This window comes from Geotrypetes seraphini, chromosome 13 (assembly GCF_902459505.1).
Source record: "Geotrypetes seraphini chromosome 13, aGeoSer1.1, whole genome shotgun sequence".
Taxonomy (NCBI): Eukaryota; Metazoa; Chordata; class Amphibia; order Gymnophiona; family Dermophiidae; genus Geotrypetes; species Geotrypetes seraphini.
The window spans coordinates 15,333,274-15,353,779 of NC_047096.1; the positions used below are offsets into that span (position 1 = coordinate 15,333,274).

At 42.0% G+C, this 20,506-nt stretch overlaps 1 protein-coding gene across 12 annotated transcripts in view; it reads right to left on the reverse strand.

Moving 5' to 3' along the window:
• Positions 1-207: 207 nt before the first annotated feature.
• Positions 208-20,506, reverse strand: part of NAV1 (neuron navigator 1) — a 385,886-nt gene continuing 365,587 nt past the window's right edge. For 9 of the 12 annotated variants that reach the window (XM_033917672.1, XM_033917671.1, XM_033917665.1 and 6 more), the window contains 3 exons: positions 19,009-19,127; positions 17,233-17,430; positions 208-8,603 (listed from right to left, as the gene is read on the reverse strand). In XM_033917672.1, the coding sequence (XP_033773563.1) occupies positions 8,508-8,603; positions 17,233-17,430; positions 19,009-19,127 (413 nt within the window). In that variant the 3' untranslated portion in view covers positions 208-8,507. The remainder of the gene's footprint in view (positions 8,604-17,232; positions 17,431-19,008; positions 19,128-20,506) is intronic. The other 3 variants (XM_033917676.1, XM_033917674.1, XM_033917675.1) reach the window with 1 other exon arrangement.

The following is a 20,506-nucleotide window of genomic DNA, read 5'->3' on the forward strand; positions in this document are numbered from 1 at the left end:
CTGCCTCTGCCACCAGCATATTAACACTTGGGGGTTTCAGGCACAGTGTCCCAAGTATTTGGTTAAGTTAAAAATACATATACAGAACCCCCTCAATGAGTTTATATACAGATAAAGAAGAAAAAGCACCTTTTCCAGAAATGCACAAGAATATATCTTTGACATTATGATCCTCAGAGGTGGTAAACAAGGGGATTAAAGGCAATGAACTGCTCTTATATTTATTAAAAAAAACACAACACATTAAGAAACTTGGACATTTCTCTACAGTGCCGAAACTGAACTCTATAAAGATGAGAATGAGATTTGCCCCATTTAATAAATCTTCCTAATGCGGATTAAAAACTTAATGAAGTCCAGGCTGTTTTATTTCCAGTAACTAAGTTGGGTTAACACCTGCTTGGCCAACTCTTTGTTTGTTGCTTGTCCCATTCAATTTTGGTACCTGAGAAAATGGGACACAACAGGGCTGAATGCTCTTAAGAGCTGTAAGTCCACTACGCAAAAAGACTGGCTGCCCCTGTGATCTTACTAGCGATTTGCACACGTTGCTCATTGGCCAGCCGGGATAATGGCTCAACCAATAGCTGCTCTTGCACTGCAACTGCATCCCACAGGCATTCCATTCCCCATCCACCCCAATCTACTGGCTTCCACAGATTTCAGTCCTGCTATTCTCCCACATTAGAGGTGATACCATTTAACTATGACAGTCAACTCCTTCTAAAATATCTGAATTTCCTTTCATGACTGCTGAGTAGGTTCAATGAATTTACACAGATGATGTGCATTCATTTGAAAACACAGGAAATGCCATTTCCCCCTGTGTTGTCAATAGTGCATACTGTTGCAAAAGTGACCCCCCCCCAACAACAAAAAAAACAAATAGAGAAATCCCCTAAAAGGCATGGGAAATTAATAAAATGAAAAAATGTTCCCTCTGCACTCTAGCACAGCTCTGCATTGCATTATACTGAACATAGCGGGACAAGAGGCTTTGAAACATGGCCCTCTCTATTGTTTTAGTGGCTCCCTCCTGGGAGGGAGCAAAATCAGCATAGAGAAGTAGGATTTACTGAGATTTTATTTTATTAAAGCAGCAGGCTAGGAGTTAAGTTTTAACTTCTGCATTATTAGATACACAGTAAAGCTTGTCCGGCCTTTCAGGAGTTAATGGGATCACCAGTTAAAGAATGCAACAACATGAAAAAGTTCTTAAAAATAACTTCATTAAGAAAGGCTCTATCTGTTCCTTGAGATACAAGATAAAATGTGATTACTGGACCTTGGTTATCTGAGGGCCAGAAAGTTGGCTCTGAATGTTTCGAGAAAGCACATTAGCGTTCTGATAAAAGGCAAAATGAGATGTGTGTCTGTGCAATTCAATATCTGAATGACAGTCGAGCAACACAACCAAGGCCTCCTTTTACGAAACTGCAGTAGCAGTTTCTAGCGCGGGGGAGGGCCCGCGCTGCTCCCGACGCTCATCAAGTTCCTTATGAGCATCGGGAGCAGCGCGGCCATTCAGCGCGGCTCCCCGCGCTAGAAACTGCTATCGCAGTTTCGTAAAAGAGGGGGTAGGTGATTCAAGAAACTCCCCCCTCTTTTACTAAGCCTCACAGACTCACAGAGAGTGGGCCAACACATTACCCTCCACCCCCCCCCCCCCACTTTTATGAAACCACGTTAGGCTTTTTATTGCCGGTCTCTGCAGTATTAGCTGACGCTCACAGAATTCCTATGAGCATCGGAGCTAATACCGCTGTGGCCGGTGATTTTTTTTAAAAAAAAAGTCTTAACGCTGCTTCGGAAAAAAAATGGGGGGGAGGTAAATGTTCTGATGCTCATAGGGATTGAATGGGTGTCGGAGCATTGCTTATTAAAAGGAGACCTTGGTTCTTTCCTTTTGCCTCTTTGGTTTGAACCCCTGTTCTACAGAGCAAATGCCAGAATAGAGCTACTAAATCCCAATTTCCTACCGTCTTGGCTCCTGAGAATTGGGCAAAGTTGCTAAACAGAATGAAACACTCCCCTGGAGAAACACACTCTAATTGACAGCACTGCTGCTTCATTAATGCCTTCAAAAATGATCATGTGCCACTATCCTCATCAAACTTGTTTTTATAGATGAAACAATTTTTATGTAATTTGTGTGTTACAAGTTACACACAGGGGACAAGAAAGGGATCAGATAGATTTTTCTAATTATAACTGTCTTTAGTAGGGAAAATGACGAGCTATGCACAATAGGTTTCAACAGAAACAGATATCACATTTTAACAAAGCCATAACCATAATACACGATTCAACAAGCCACCCTATATACATACAACTACATCTCATTTATTTACACCACCCCACTATTTCACTTCAAGGCGCATTTGCTGGTCAGAAAGCCAGCAACAATCTATTGGTCTTGTGACCAGTAGCTTTATCACCTGGATGCACCTCCATACTGAATGTGCCAGTCAGTACTAGCGAATGACACAGGGACAAATTTGTCCCTGTCCCCACAGGAACTCAATTTCCCTGTTCCGTCCCCGTGAGTTTTCTTGCTGTCCCATTCCTGTAAGCTCTGCCTTAACCGCACAAGCCTCGAACACTTATGATTTTAAAGTGTTTGAGGCTTGCGCCAATGAGGATGGAGGAGCTTGCAGGAATGGGGCACGGCCAGGACCAGAACTTGCAAGGACAGTAAAATGAGCTCCCGTGGGGAAGGGGAAAATCCTGTCCCCATGTCATTCTCTAGTCAGTACTATGTTTCTGCAAATAGAAATTAAATCCATGATTATCAAGGCAATTTAACTGTCCAATGCATCTATGTTGCTCCGGAGGGATTAAGAAGGATTCAGACACATCGTGACTGTTCCTTCAAGTAAGACCCCTTTCTCTAGCTCCTGTCCACAACTTGTCTCGGGTGATAGGATTCCACTGACTGTCTAAACAACTGATAAACAAAGATAACATCTTTAAATTTAGGTCAGCCTCTTCTCTCTTGGGTGATAAGATTGTCCTACCCTACCTGGGCCCAGGCATGTAGGTACCTTATTCAGAATTCTGCATTTAGAAGTCTTTGACAGAAATATGGACTCCTGATACAGTAAATGAGCAAAACATAATCACTTACCACCTGTCTCTTATTAATGACTTGCCCTCTGTCAATTTAACTGGTATTCTATTAGGTTTATTTTATTGCTAAAATAGCACCATTATATTAAAAATATGATCCACTTTTCCTGCTAGCATAGCTCTTTAACTCTTTTTTTTTTTTTTTTAATAACACCAAACATGGCTTTTACCTTGACTTTCAAACACTCTATTAAAACTCAGACCCCTCGTCTCTGATAATTTGGTATAAGGAAAATTTCCGAATCCCCAGAAATGATCACAATTTCATTTTTTGGTTTTCTTTCCCAAATTTCCAGTTCCCAAGGTGAAAGAGTTCTGTCTTCATTTATGGAAAGGTTCATAGGCTGGGGGGGGGGGGTCTAGTTACTGATGGATATCAGTGGGAAGGGTCCAGACTATTGCATCTTCTTGCTGAGGGACTCTGGTTCATTTGAGTTTCAAGTTAGTCTATTAGATGTTAGAAATTACTTTGGGTGACTATAAGACTCTATTGTGTCAATTTCCCCCACAACTTGTTGACATGACTGTCCCTAATCTAGGTCAAGAAATCATCCACATGAGGGAGGGGAAAAATTATTGGCTGAAGCAGCATGTTACATTACATTCGTAAGTTACTATTAGCACAAGGAAGTCTTTGCTTTCGGAGGGATTCGATGCTGCATGTCTGTCATGTAAAATTCAGCATAAAAAAAATAATAATAATTTATATGGCTTTGTGTGTTCCAGCTCCCTATATATGCAACACCTAGCTTAATCCATACCACTTCATGTGCTATTTGAACACATGAACTGTCTAACATGTGGCAGAATATTTCAGTTTTATATCTGCAATTAGAAAACCCTCATCTCTAAGTAAACTAAGCAAAGCTTAGTCAAGCAGGACTGCATATTAACATTTTAATACCTAGAAATTAAAGGATATTTTGGTAATATGTGCCAGTGTTAATGATGGATATGTCGAGGAAGAAACATCCTCTCCTCCCCCTTCCAAAAATTTTTCATGAAATGTAGCTATATACAAGCAGAGTTGGGCATTAATGGACCCTACGATTGAGAGACAATGGGAAATTCATTTCATGGGTGAAATAGAAATTGTAGGCACAGATGGATCTCAACTTGCCTGAGGCTTTGTGCTTTTCTGATTTGTGATGAGCTGCTGGGATGGACCATATACAGGACATACTGGTGGGTCTAATAAGCAATTCCAGCCACTAACCATCTTACTCTGCATTGTTTATTTTCATCCAAATTGTTTGAAGGGTGATGCTAATGAAAATATTGGCTAGAGTCCAGCTTCATGAGCACTAATGTTCTGCTGTGCCAAATAACAAAACCTATTTAAAGGTTTCTGCTCTTTGGATAAGGTTTCAGGGAGGGGATAGAAAAATGAGCTGAGGAGAGAAAAAGGGCCAAAGAAAAACACTGAAAGCAGCTAATGGTGGTCTTAGCTCTAGGAGGTTCCAAAAAAAATCAGTTTAGATGTGGGAGAAAATATCGACCGTTTGCTTATTTTTATGATAGGTCTTGGTTAAGAAATGTATTTATTCATTCAATTTTTTAATACTGTTCTTCCAGGGGAGTTCAGAATGTTTTACATTAATTTTATTCAGATTCTCGAGCATTTTTCCTGTCTGTCCCAGTGGGCTCACAATCTATGTAATGTACCTGGGCAATGGGGGGGCTTAAGTGACTTGCCCAGGGTCACAAGGAGCAGTGCGGGTTTGAACCCACAACCTCAAGGTGCTGAGGTTGTAGCTTTAGCCACTGCACCACAGTCTCCCACAAGAGGAATCAAACTGCAGAACAGGATAAAGAGATGGAATAAAGACCCCCCCAAATGAGCACTATTTCCTCCCCATTCAATGGAACGCCCCCTTGTTACAGAAAACATGTTTCATTGCAGGAGATAAAGAAGTGTGAGGTTTTATAGAATGTGGACAGAAGAACCTATTTAAATCTTTCTTCCTTCTAAAATCATCCTACTAGTGATTTCTTACACACAGCCTGTGCTGTAGTGGTCAGTATCACCTGACTCGGGGACTCTAAAGATGCAAATAACAAATCACTCATTGGAGCGTCCCACCTTCCCCCAGGCAAAATTTACCACAGTTACAGCTGCATGGTACTTATATCCCCCCCCCCCCTCCTCAACATGGGATACACCATTGTTTAGTCCAATAATAAATTCCAATAAGACGAGTTTCATAAGGTGCTCACATCTCATTTTGCTTCCACAATCATTGCTTTGTACACTGACAAGATTTAAGGCGTTGTTTCAGCACCATAGACAGCTCTAGCCTTTCAAACATAAATCTGACAATAAAAACTTGCATATTTCTCTGTTTTGTACATATATAAGTTCAGGTCTTTTCTTTGAAACAAAAATCTGACTTTTAAATTAAAATACAGGTTTCGGATAGATGTAGTTGTCTTTCTAATTGAATATCTTTTTTTTTTTTTCAGTTTTGGAAAATCTGCTATTCTAAATGCTTTAACTGAAAACCAGTGGTCTTCTAGTTTCTTTTTTATGGCATCTGATCCTAGTTCTTGAAATACGAACCTAAGTTAAACAATATCATGTGAAAAGTTTTATTTTGGGTTTCAGAATCGTCTAAAACATGGGACTGACTAGAATTTCCCTATCCCCCCTAAAAAGGCAGAGGAGCTCCCTGTATTGTAAAAAAAAAAAAAAGAACTCCCAGCATCAATTGAAGATCTCTGGAATTCTCTGTATTTGGAAGCCTTAGTACCTGCAATTACTAGTGCATTTATAAAAATTAAGATTAAAATGCAACCCAAATATTTTTGCAAACATGTGCCCCACTTATAGAAGATCCAGAAATCAGCATAGTAGTTCTGCTGATATAAAACCCACGTGACTTTTACAGGAGATGACAGTGGTTGAAGTGCAAGTAAGGATATCTATCCAGATTTTAAGCCTCAGATGCAGATGTTATGTGGCCCATATGAGAGATGCTAATGCATGCAGTTTGTAGGTTACACCTTCCAGTCTGTTCCCTTTCTCCGTGCTCCTGCTTTCACAAATGCATTAATTCCAGGTAGCCCAACATACCTTTTTTCCAGTTTTGTATAGAGGTATTTGGTTGTGCAGTACCATTAGCACCACTTAACAGATACATTGGGCAAGGGTTCTACTTTAAGCTGCATACTGATTTGGGTTCACTGTTCCAAAAACTGCACTCATCAGTCCCATATATGCACTCTGCCAATACAAACCATCAGGCACAGTTTGCAGCACAGAATAAAGATAGTTACAGTACAGTCAGGTAGAAACTAATAATACATGTGACCACTGTGGATTTCCCACAAGGTATCAGAACACATACACTGCCCCCAAAACTTGAGATGCATCAATCGGTTTGGTTAGACTAGAGAAAAGGACCAGGCATTATAGGTAAGATGGACATATTGCTCCATGGCCAGAATAACAAGTTGAGTCATCCTTAGTTTTACCCCATTGCATACAGGGAAATATAGTCCTGTTTTCCTAGGGGAATACCAATAGGAAAATTAGATTCACAAGTCTCAGCATACAATGGGCTGAAACCAGAATTCGCTCAGCTCATTCTCCTAAGCATGAAACTATATGGTCAGTATAAGTGTAGAGGCACGTTGGAGCAGGCATTATAAAGTGGCTTTTTCAGAAAGAAGCTGAAACCTTTGGGTTGCTCTTATGTTGTTCTCAATATAGCTTCTGGGCTGTTCATGATGACCTCACAAATCAAGTTACCATCCACTGCCCAACAGAAGTGGCTCAGGAAGCTCAAGCTGCAAATCAAGTCATAAGGTGATCAGTTACCAATGGCTTGACAGTAGCTGCCATAAAATGAGAAGATCCCATCAAATTTACAAGCTCACCTGGCACCAATTAATTTTTTAAAAAGCCAAATTGTGTTTTAGCAAAACAAGCTTCTAGCATGATGCCAGCTACACAGCAACAGAACAGCCAAAGGCATTGCAAAGCTAGAAGAAAAGACACAAAAACAGCTGTGCTTAAGAATTTTGGCCTTAATATAGGGGTCCTTTCACTAAGGCGTGCTAACCGATTTAGCGCGCGCTAACCATTATATTCTATGGATGCCTTAGCATTTAGCGCGTGCTAATCTCTAGGGCTTATAAGCTAAATCGATTAGCGCGCCATAGTAAAATCACCCCATAGTTGGTGGCAGAGACTAGCTCTGCTGTTGTGACATGTACACACTCAAAGGAACCCAAAGGTATTATTTGCCTGAACGCTTATTTTCCACGTTAACCTTCCTCCGTTAATGCTGCCGCAACTCTGCTGATTACCCACGATGTTGCATTTGCAATAATAACAATAATCATCACGATAATTTAAATCGGAAATACGAACGAGCTGAAACTGTGCTTGCGTCAAACCCTATGGTGTGCATGCCAGGTTTTTGAATGTCACATGACCTGCAATGACCAATGAGTGGCGGTGCGTTTGTATATGTGTATTTTTGCATTGGAGGGCCTCTAGGCAAGCACCAGCTTTGCTACAGTCTGCAGCAGTGGGCAGAATTGTAACGAGAACTGCAAGTGGGACATTTCCAGTTACGTGAAAACAAACAATGAAAACTTTCCGACAGATTCAAACCCCTCCCCCCCTACAAAATGAAATAAAAAATAAATATATTAAAAAAACCCAACCCAGGATTTATTTGCTATTCTCTTTAAATGATGGTCATGCATGTTAAATAAAGTACAAAAGCAGAATGAACAGTTCTAGTTTGTCCCCATGCCTGCTTATTTCTCGTTTGAGTCCAGATGGACCCAGCTGGAGAAGGATGACATTAGGTGTTCACCCTTAGAGTTAGATGGCTGTTAACCTTCTTTGTTCACTATAATGGTGGACCTCCCTGTACTCAAAAGTTAAGCGGTTAACATTTGCCATGAATTCTTTTGTATTTTTAGTCACATGGGCCAGCAAAAGCCCCAGTGGTTTGAAAATGAGTGTATGCACCCCTGCTAAAGAATTTCTGCCTAGCCCACCTGTCTTCCCGAAGACTGTGGGTTTATGGGCACAAGGTAATAAACCTGGGATTCTCATCATCACGAACGACTGTGCAAAGGTTTACATTGGCTCCCAAAACCCAGGTATTGGCAAAAGAGAAAGAATCAGAGAGAGAGAGAGAGAGAGAGTGCAAGTCCCCTACCCAGATCAGAAGAGCTAAGTCAGTGTTGTAGGCTGAGGCTCAGCTCTCCCCATATTTTTTCCCTACAGGAGTTCATATGGGGCTGGTACTAGTAACTTCCCCCTGCTGTAGTGCAACAGCCACCGAGAGGGGATGCAAAATAGCACAGAAAAGGCCAGTTGACCACACCACCAACCACTCCTTCTTCTTGGGCGGTTTTCAGAGTGTTGCTTGCAGGTTTGGATCTACAATGGTTTCCTGGTCAGGAGACTCTATGTAATTGGCAGCATCTTGGAGTTTCAAGAGCATGGCCATCTGTCAGGAAAGAAAGAAAACAAAAGACAGTCAACTCATCAGAATAAGGGGTTCTGCAAAGAGGCCTAGGGATGTGAGAGGGATGAACATGTGGTTTCTTCAAGATTTTCCCACACAATCCATACCAGCAATTGCAAAGTTAGCGCCATACTATTAGCAGAGAGCTCTAGGATAGGTATCGCAGAGAGTTTGTGCTGTTTGCATATATAACACGAATCAAAATATGACCCAAACCAGGATTGTACATTCAAAGCAATTAAAACTTGGATTGCGTTTAGCATCTAAAACAGAATCGCAATGACCTGCACAGTTTCATGGGTTCTGAAAAAGGTTTGCAGCAACCTCCAAGACCGGACTGTCTGGCTACAAATTTTTGTACCAACTCTTGTGACGCGCAAATGAAAGGCAGCAGAGATTGTTCAAAGGCAACCGTGAAGGTGCATATCAGTAACACAGAGAGGTGATGTGCATCTGGAGAGGCTGACGTGACCAACAAGACCTTAGGTTTGTCCAGTGTTCTTATTACTAGAACTAACTGACAGCTGACTCAACGAACGCCAGGCTGACTTGGCAGAGTAGAGAAGAGTCGTACTTGGACATTCACTCTTGGAAAATACTTTCATTAGAAATTGAAGCTAGCATGGCATCTTGATTATTAAATCAGGTTAGGCATTGACAATGGCCCACACAAAAGACGAAAGCTTTGGAACCGATTATTTTTTTTACACACTAGCTTATTTAAGAAGTCTTCACATAGACAGGTGCAGATCAACTAAAATAATCCAATGATACACAGTAGAGATGTTGTGGTGTGGACTTGACACGGTCCATGTTTTGGTCACAAAAAAACCTTCTTCTGGGATCCTGCTGTGAGGCATTCAAATTACTGTGTGTTTGAGAGCGTAATACTTCCGATACAAACAATGCCGACAAATGTGACCGAAACACGGACCGTGTCGGGTCCACACCACAACATCTCCACTGTGTATCATCGGGTTGTTTTATTGATCTGCACCTGTCTATGTGAAGACTTTATAATAAACTAGTGTTATCAAGATCATCGGTTCCACGGCTTTCGTCTTTTGTGTTGGTTTCCCCTGCTCTTCTGTGGAATCTCTTTGGTGAATTTTGTCGCTTGCTACTGACTATGGCCCATCATAGGTTTCTAGTGTTCAGACTCAGCCTAACCTGAGGAAGCTCCTATCTTTGTGAAAAAGATTGGGTACTGCTTTGGTCCAGCATTTTTGTAAACTGAACGCCCCCCCCCCCCCCACCACCAAATCAAATGGGTCAATATTCAAAAGCATTTATATGGATAGTACTGCTGACCAGGATACTCAAGAGACATTATTTGGACAGAGCCTCCAACATCCTTGCAGACCATCTTGCTACTATCCAGATGATTTACACTAGAATTAGTACAAAGAGAGAAGCGTAAGACTGAATCATTATACAAGCAGTAGCAGCTGTAAGCAGAGCCTATGCAATATCCTTAAGTCCCTGACGCAGCTGGGCTTGATGTTGCCTGGAGAAATACTGGCCTTCATTGAAAAGGATATTGCCACTGAATGAGCTACTAATATGTCTTTGAAGGAAGATTTTTCAAGTTCAATTAAACTAAGTAATAATTTACTTAATTTTTTTTTATTCTGATGATAGGATGAGAATCACTTAATACACTTACAATATCACTCTTGGCTCATTGAGGCGTTTTCCTCTCATTTGAAGTTTTTTATTTTTTTTACTGTAGACTAATATTGCTTGCCCTGAATCGGTAGCATGGAATATTGCTACTCCTTGAGTTTTGGCCAGGCATTAGTGACATGGATTGGCCACAGTGAAAATGGGCTACTGGGCTTGATAGACCATTGGTTTGACCCCAATGGCTATTCTTATGTTCTTAAATATATGCTATCTGAAAAACTTATATGGATAGGTTCCAGCACTGACCAATATCCTGATAGTAATTCTGAATATCTATATATTTATTTTAATCACTGTGGCTGGCTTTTGGGGAAAAAAAGCACTTATAAAATGGAGAAGCTAACAGCATTTAGACGTAACAGCTTTCCTATCTGGGTGAAGATATGGGGGTTCTGTTTGTAATTTGAACTTTGGCGGGTGAAAAAGGTTTGTTTGTTTTTTTTTTAAATCACTATTTGGGTGATTTACGATTGGTGTTACAGACCTTCTCCTCTTCTTTTTATTAAAATAGAAAAGTCATAGCAGGAGGGCTGTTATGGGATGAAGAACTGGATATGCTGTATAATAATTCCATTATGTAATGGCGAGTCTTTTGATGATATGTTATGTATATTGTTTTCCTTTTGGAATATTCAATAAAAATATAACATAAAAATGTATTTACAAAGCTGGACATACAGCAAAATACAATCATTGAAAAGCCACAGTTTTTACAAATAAAAAAGCACTAACTGCAGTGGTTGAATATTAACTGGAAATTATTTTTAATGAAACGTTGCATTCCATGAAGGTAATTTTCTCTCATAAAAACATGCTGTGATTGTGTCAATCTCTTGGGATCTTACAAATCTGCTCTTTTCTCCCCTTCCCCCCCGATGCACCAGTCAGTGATGGGTTCCTTACTCTTTTATCATGCCTTGCTCCATTAACTCCATGCAACTACACATGGAAGCGTTTCTCTTTCCATTCATATTATGTTCTGGAATGGAGTAAGTGGCATTCTTTGTATAGGGTAAGAGGATTATTTTCAAATTCATTAGCATTGGACCCATGGAAATGGGCCATTTGAAAACTGGAATAAGCTGGCGACCTAAAGCCATACAATGAATTCAGCAGACTCCGTTCACTTCTTATTAAACCAGGAAGAATGTTAGCGAAGCAATCTGAGAAAATTAGGAATTTTAAAGAAATTTGGAGTCCATTTGAGTCATTCGTTAAACACCTTAATGATTAGTATTCACCTACCAGATTCGATCTTAGTTTCATGTGCATCCAGGAAGGGGGGAGGGAGGGATTAATTGTTTCAGTAATTTTTCAAGTATGTAAGTGCTGTTTATTGAATTTTTGAATGTATGTGTTGCACTTTTTATATGCTTAATAAAATCAAGAGATTTAAAAAACAAACCAGGAAGCTTTTCAAAAACTGTTAAGTATAAAGAATAAAAAAAGACCTCAGTCTCTTTGATTTCTCTCATTACAGTACATAAAATCCGTTACTACTGCCAATTTTGCTCATTTTTATGTTTATTTAAAACCCTGAAATTCTAAAAATTGGGATATTTTATATTGAGTCAATAAGGACTAAACAAACAGGAAAATGAAAGACAAAACTGGTGTCTTTTATGAAGTAAACTAGTCTTATAGCCCGTTACATTAACGGGTGCTAGAATATATGTGTGTGTGTCTGTCTTTAATTCTTTCTCTCTCTCTGTCTCTCCTTTGCGCTTTCTGTCTTTCTTTTTCCTTGGCTGTCCACCACCACCCCTTGCCTGCTCCCCCTGTCCATTCTCCCTTCCTTTTACCTACCCTGTCCTGCAGTAGGCCTCCCTTCCTTTTCCCCCCTGCTCTGGAGCACTGGGACACTGAATGGTACATCTTTATGTAAATACTTGAAACTTGATTTCTCATTCTCTGCAGCCCTCCCCTGTCTGTCCAGTCCAGTCTCTCTATTTTGTTCCCTTCACCTATTCCCTTCCTTCTACCTTGCAGATCTCTCTCTACCTCCTTCTTCCTCTCCCTAGCCCACAGTCGTCAGTTTGGTACTTCTCTGAAATATCCTGCTCGGATGCCGGTGGTACCGCTCCCCACCCGCCACACCCGCGCTCGGTCCTCCTTGTGGGGGGTGCAGCGGGGAACATGGAAGTCATAAGGGCAGAGTGGGGGGGGGGAAGAGAAGGCTCCGAACGGGAGAGCCGGCGTCGGTTTGCGTTTGTTCCTTTAGGCAGCCTCGGTCAGCATTAGGGTTTCGCCGGCCGCCAGCGGTAGACATAAAACTTTCGCCTCAAGCCGCCGCGGCCTCCTCCCAGCAGCTGCCGCTCCGCACTGCCTTTGCACCTTCTTTCGCCTCGAGAGACCGTAAGCTGCGCATGCGCACTTCCTAGCTACAGCTCACGGAAAACAGACGCACGCATAGGAAGTACGCATGCGCGGCTTACCGTTTTATTATATTAGATGCACTAAAGCCCATTCAGTTTCTATGGGCTTCAGTGCATTTGGCGTGTCAGACTCGCTACTTTGTATAAGGGGCCCTAAGGCTTCTGATTTTAAATTTTCACCAATAAACAGATAAAACAGCCCAAAGCAAAAAATTTTAAAAAGGTGATTATTGGCTAAATGATGAAAAAAAACACTACTTCCCTTAGTTCTCTGTCGCCCTCTTCTGACCTGTCTTGTATCCTGCACTCAATTTTTTTATGCTTTTCCTGGGCTGACAATGCTTAAGTAACACAAAAACACACGTTTGGTTCCATCAAACCAGGCAGTCCAGCATTAGCTCCCTGTGGTGTGAAAACACACTGATTTGTTTGGTCCCCCCTCAAAGAATCCTCTAGCTGGAAAATAAAAACTTATTTACAATTTATAAACACCTAAGCAGAGAAGCCCAATATATTATAACAATTTGTCAACCACAGACGCTGTATGAAGTCCATAACCATGATAAAATTGAGTTCTTGAATTAACTCGATGGCTGTGGCCGACTTGTAATTTAAAGAGGTCAATTATCAAATTGTATTTAGGCATTCAACACTGTGCTGGACGTCTAAATGCTGCCTGAATTTCATTTTCATTGGAATTTGCACACTAGACCCACACCGGTGTAGACCTAGTTTTAGACACACAGTTCAGGGAGTGGGGGGAGGGGCCTAATGGTTAGTGCAGTGGTTTGAGAACCTAGAGAACTGGGATCCGGTTCCTACTGCGGCTCCTTGTGACCCTTGGCTAGGGTTACCAGATTTCCCTGGACATGTCCGAGAGTCCAGATGGCTTTTCAAAACCGGCACTTTGTCCAGATTTTGAAAAGCCTCCTCAAAAAGCATCGGGGAAGGAGGAATTATGCGCATGCACTGATGCCACGCGATGATATCGCGTGGCATGCGTGGACTTCCTCCCTACCCGACAAGAACAGGCAGCCGGGGGGGGGGGGAGGGGGCTAGGGTGCGACTGGGGGAGGGATTAGGACATTACAGGGCGGAACTGGGCGGGCTTGGGGGCAGGTCTAAGGGGTCCGGATTTTCTGACTGGAAAATCTGGCAACCCTACCCTTGGCAAATCATTGACTCTCCATCGCTCCAGATACAAAAACTTAAGATTGTGAGCCCACTAGGGATACAGAAAGTACCTTCACATAATGGGTTGTGGAAGGGGTGCTTTGGAATAGCCCACTATGAAGTGGTGTGTAAGGGGGGGGAGGAGGAGCACTAGCACTTTTCCTCTTCTCCCTCCCATGATGGGAGAGGGGTCTCTGAAATGCACTCCCCCTACTTCTTCAAATCCTTGCCAGCGACAAGCAGATTTCCCTACCCACTGCTTGCACCAGCTTCTTTTTTCCCTCTGATGTCACTTCCTGTTCGCAGACCAGTGATGTCATAAAGAAGGCTCGGCCAGCATGAGCAGCGGGTAGGATAGCCTGATCACTGTTGGTGAAGATTTGAAGAGATGTGTGTGCGTGTGTGTGTGGGGAGGGGGGGGTGGCATGGCAATACTAGGACTGTGGATAAGAACATAGCAGTGGATTTCTCAAAGTCCATCTTAATACGTGTATGGACTTCTATCCCCTGCTCACCAAGGACAGGGCTGGATTAACTATTAGGTAGAATAGGCAATCATCCACACCCCTTCCCTTGTTTAAGAGTAGACTGGAAACCCATCTTTTTGATATCGCCTTCAATTCATAACCCTACTTCCCCCTGCTCTCTGCTCACTACCCTAGCCAGCAGTTTAATCATCCCCTCTAACTGTAACCCCCTACCCTTGCATCCTGTCTGTCTTAACTGTTTAGATTGTAAGCTCTTTCGAGCAGGAACTGTTTCCTTTATGACTCTGTTCAGAGCTGCGTACATCTGGTAGTGCTCTAGAAATAATTAATAGTAGTAGTAGAAAAGCCTATGGCGAGCAGTATTAAAAGTTTACTGACTGCCAAAAGCTGAATATTGTATATGTGTGTGTTGCATTTCTATGCATGTATACACACATGCAATACAGAGTTTTTAACCTCTAAGACTATGCTGTCCAAACACGTGATTCTCTGGAACTGTTGTGGAAGGGATAGTGTTGGGATGATCAACAAGGGAAGTAGGAGCTGGGGGAAAGAGGAAAAAAGAAGGCTGATTCAACTAGGGAGCCCCCTGTCCCTTGTTTCTCTGGAACGTGTTTCTCCGGAATTGTTGTGGAAGGTGTAGTGTTGGGATGATCAACAAGGGAAGTAGGAGCTGGGGGGAAGAGGAAAAAAGAAGGCTGATTCAACTAGGGAGCCCCCTGTCCCTTGTTTCTCCGGAACTGTTGTGGAAGGGGTAGTGTTGGGATGATCAACAAAGGAAGTAGGAGCTTTGGGGAAGAGGAAAAAAGAAGGCTGATTCAACTAGGGAGCCCCCTGTCCCTTGTTTCTCTGGAACTGTTGTGGAAGGGGTAGTGTTGGGATGATCAACAAGGGAAGTAGGAGCTGGTGGGAAGAGGAAAAAAGAAGGCTGATTCAACTAGGGAGCCCCCTGTCCCTTGTTTTTCCGGAACTGTTGTGGAAGGGGTAGTGTTGGGATGATCAACAAAGGAAGTAGGAGCTTTGGGGAAGAGGAAAAAAGAAGGCTGATTCAACTAGGGAGCCCCCTGTCCCTTGTTTCTTCGGAACTGTTGTGGAAGGGGTAGTGTTGGGATAATCAACAAGGGAAGTAGGAGCTTTGGGGAAGAGGAAAAAAGAAGGCTGATTCAACTAGGGAGCCCCCTGTCCCTTGTTTCTCTGGAACTGTTGTGGAAGGGGTAGTGTTGGGATGATCAACAAGGGAAGTAGGAGCTGGGGGAAAGAGGAAAAAAGAAGGCTGATTCAACTAGGGAGCCCCCTGTCCCTTGTTTCTCCGGAACTGTTGTGGAAGGGGTAATGTTGGGATGATCAACAAGGGAAGTAGGAGCTGAGGGGAAGAGAAAAGAAGAAGGCTGATTCAACTAGGAAGCCCCTGTCCCTAGTTTCTCCGGAACATTTCTCTCTTGAACTGTTCTGGAAGGTGTAGTGTTGGGATGATCAACAAGGGAAGTAGGAGTTGGGGGGAAGAGGAAAAAAGAAGGCTGATTCAATTAGGGAGCCCCCTGTCCTTGTAATGGCCCTGACCGTGAGATGTACAGTAAGTCATTTAAAGGGAATCTGAAAAGTTTCTTATTTAAAGATGCTTCTGAATCCTAGAAACTCCGATATGTTACCGCCGATACCTAGGCACAGAAATTTTTGCCCATGCATTTTTTTAGGCATTTTTAACTGATCTAGTTCCCTCCTAATCTGTCTCACTTTCCTTTAATTATTTGTAGCTCTTCCCTTTTTTTTCCTTTGCGTTTCTGTGCGTTTCGTTAGTATTAATGGCTGCATTTGTAATTATGTTTATCTAATATATGCCAACTGTATTTTCCCTTTTTTTTTTTTTTTTTACACATTATTGTACATTGTTTATAATTTTTTTTGATAAACGATTAATCACATTTTAAATAAAGCTTGAAACTTGAAAACTTGTTTAACTCCTTCCCCTCTGCATTCTTTGACTTTGACACTCCTTTGGAGAAATGACATCACAAAACTACGAATTTGCTCAATAGAGATCTCTACATTGGGGCAACATTGAAAGAGCGTGCAATTGACACAGTATAACTGAACAGCAGCAGTCGAATTTAAGGTCTTGTGTGCAACGTTTAAAGTGCTACAGCATAATTGTCCGTCGAGTGTTTGCTCCCTGTTTCGGCGGCATTACCCTTTGCGGGAACTACGGTCTTCAGATAGTTTAAGCCTGGAAGTTCCATCATGAAGAGTTGTGAAGCTCTCTGGGAACCGTAAGCCCATGTTCTCCGTGCAGCAGGGTCCGGTGCTGTGCAATGCCCTACCGCTGTTTTTGCACCAATCTCCTACTTTTTGCGCAGTTTAGGAAAGGGGTGAAAACTGCATTACTTGAGCGTTTTTTTGGTGTGAGTTCTGTGACAGTTTGAGCAACGGTGGTTCTTTTTAACACACCTGTTCCTAAAGTATCTAGACAACTGATCCTCTCTTCTCTCTCCCCTCTATAGCGATTAACTTGTTCTATTGATCACTCTCTCCTCAAAAATGGATTTCCTGTCCTATTAACCCTCTTTCTTCCTCCCCTCTTAAAGTCAATCAATTTGTACCTTTGCTTAATCTTTGTAAACCGCATAGAACTTCACGGTATTGCGGTATATAAGCTGTTGTTATTATTATTCTTTTTATGCTTCTTTGTTTCGTTCTACTGTAATTCTATGTATTATTTATTGTTATTTTGTATGTGATTTTCGTTTTCTGCTTAGATTTGTGGATAGGTGGGTTATAAATAATTTCAAATTAAATAAATAAATACTACTGCGTCAATTGCTTGCCCTTTAAATATTGCATTTTAGAATAAAGCTTAAGGATTAGTGCCATCAAGGCCTTGAGTTAACGCACCAGGGGGTCTGCGTCTAGCGAGCTGGGGGTGATATCCTTTGCCATCCTCTCCTCAGGGGGAGAAGCTGAGCTATGGGATCCCGTGCTGGGTGGCGGCAGATGGAACAATTTTGACTGGTCCTGCTGGGCAGAGGGCCAAGGTAGGGTGTCTCTGACCCATTCCACTGGGTCTTCCCACGCTGCTTTCTGTCCATGCACCTAGAGGGAAAAAAAAAAAAATCTCGCTTAATATCAGTTGCCTTAAACAAAACTCAAAACTGTAGCGATGGTGTTTATAAGAAAATTAAAGGGAAGATATTCAAAGCAATTTAAACAGCCAGGAGAGCTCTAGACCTATCTGAGGATATTCAGAGGCACGTTATCAGTTTCTGCCACTGAATATCCTCATTAACCAGGCCTAACCACCTAGGCTAGGTGCGGGCCTGGGGCGGAGTTACTCCTCTTCTTCCTTTACCTTGGAACGTTTACAGATTTTCCTTTGCAAGAGGTAATCAAGAATTTAAACTTATCTCTTCCCTCCAAGAAAGGGATTAAAGGAGCCAAGATTTTTACTCAATCTCTGATTTTTAAGCTCTCTCAGCTCTGGAATGATCTTCCACTCCTTTTAAGGAGTTCCGGTTCACTCCAACATTCTCGTAAATCTTTAAAAACTATTCTATTTGCTAAACACTTTGAAAATCAATCTTCTGAAACTTAGTCTTAGTCTTCATGGTCTACTTGTTAAGTTAATTATTGTAAACCGAGTCGAGCTTTCTTGGACTGTCTCGGTATAAAAAGCCAAGCATTAGATTAGATTAGATTAAGGAGAAGCATCTACACAGCAGTAACCGCATAGAGCAGCGTATCGCAAACTCTGTGCCGCAGCAGGTGTGCCCGCGAGATGCCGGCAAGGAGGAGAGGCGACGGATGAGTGCTTACAGGACATGCCTCTCGCGGCAACGACTCTGCTCCTCACCGGTGTCTCTCCTCCTCTCCCCACACCTCCAGGATCCCCCCCCCCCCCCACCGGCGAAGTGACAGGTTCAGGGTCGCGGCCGGAGGGCCTCCGTACATGCACAGACGTCACCGTGATGACATCATGAGTCGTCGTCCTTGCACTTCTGGATGCCTTCCGGCCGCAGTACTGGGTTTAGTGTGCGGTGCCGCCGAAACGTTTACGGGACACTGGTGTAAAGTTAACACAGCAAAACAACTGTCCTATCTTTATGTGACGCGTTAAACCAGGCACCTGTCTGAATCTCTGCCAGGGCCTGGTAAACTTCTGGGTTGGTGTTAATAACCCGGATTTTCAATGCCAGGAGCCACACATGCCCCAACATTGATCATCAGTCCTTTTGTGTTGGTTAAAGTCACAAGAAAATGCAACTCTAAAGACCAAGCAGGAGCTACAGTGCTAAAAGCTACACATTCACACAGATACATCTGTGGTTGACACTTCTTGGTTAGTCCACGGAAAGATATTAGAGGTTGGGTTGAAAATCAACAAGACAGAGAAGATCGACAGAAACAGAAGAGATAGTAGATGAGACGAGACACGAGTTCAGCTAGAGCAGGGGTCTCAAAGTCCCTCCTTGAGGGCCGCAATCCAGTCGGGTTTTCAGGATTTCCCCAATGAATATGCACGAGGTCTATGTGCATGTACCGCTTTCCATGCATATTCATTGGGGAAATCCTGAAAACCCGACTGGATTGTGGCCCTCAAGGAGGGACTTTGAGATCCCTGAGCTAGAGGCATTGTACAGTGGCGTTTCTGAAGCCCTGAGCACAAACTTGTACCTTAAGTCCATCTTTCGCCCCTTCCTGCAGGTATGGGATGATTGAATTGTTCCACAGATCAATGAACCAGACTCGGAAGTCCTCAATTCCAACAGGACAGGACAGGAAAAAGCAAGGGCCTAAGAAGGGAAGCAGATCAAACATAATGAAAAGCAGCTGTGCAAAATGATCAGTGAGAGACCCTTCCTCTTTCTCTACGTACACATGTCATATTGTATTGCTAAAGTCTGATCCTTTGCCATTTTAGGATTAAGAAAGGAGACAAAGGGATACAATAATTAACATGTTGGTGGAGGGCAGACTCTAGCTAGAAGTCATGAACATAAAACACAAGATGTGGCAAGAGTAACCCAACTTAGACGAAAAGCTTTTTTGGCTCTGAAATCTAAGGTAGTGGAATCCGGTGCCACATTTTTTCTGAAATTTCCGTGTGTTTGATAACTTTTCAGGATAACCAATTTAAAAACTTTTCTTTTTAAAGCTTCTTTTAATCTTTAAATAATCCATTTTAACAATTTTATCCCAATCCTTATGTTTTCTCCCTATTTGGCTTTTTCTTTTTTCTCATCTGAATAATAGTAATTTTGTAACTTTTTCCCTATCTTTTCCCTTTCCTTATGTATCTGAGTCTGTCTGTTTTGTCAGTTTGTTTTTATTCTCTTTTAAAGCTGTATAACGTATATTTTATTGTTACTCGCTTAGTATGTAATAAGCGATTTATCAAATTTGATTAAACTTGAAACTTGATAAGGATTACGTATTTTTTGGTCCTATTCAATTAGAATATTTTCTTGAACATTCTTAGTAACCCCCCTTTTTCTAAGTTAGGGTCGAATTTTCCTTTCTTGGTTATGATAATTTCAATGAAAATAGGAGTTTAAATAGTTAAATGCCTCTATAAAATTAAGGGTGTTATCCTTTATTGATTACTAAATTTTATGTTATTATGTAATATAATTCTTTCTCCTCAATAATGTGGGCTTGATGGGATTTCTGATTTTCTATGACTGATTTAAGTTGTATTAAGAAATAATCTATATATATAAAATCGGAGGTATGTATGTGTGTATGTGTGTGTGTATGTGTGTATGTGCCGCGATCATGCAAAAACGGCTTGACCGATTTGAACGAAACTTGGTATGCAGATCCCTCACTACCTGGGATGATATGTTCTGGGGGTCTCGCGGCCCACCTGCACACGTGGGCGGAGCTACAAACAGAAAATCAGATTTCACCCATTCATGTCAATGGAAAAAATGTAAAAAGCTGCCAAAGCAAAAACGGCTTGCCCGATTTGAACAAAACTTGGTATGCAGATCCCTCACTACCTGGGGTGATATGTTCTGGGGGTCTCGCGGCCCACCTGCACACGTGGGCGGAGCTACAAACAGAAAATCAGATTTCACCCATTCATGTCAATGGAAAAAATGTAAAAAGCTGCCAACGCAAAAACGGCTTGCCCGATTTGAACGAAACTTGGTATGCTGATCCCTCACTA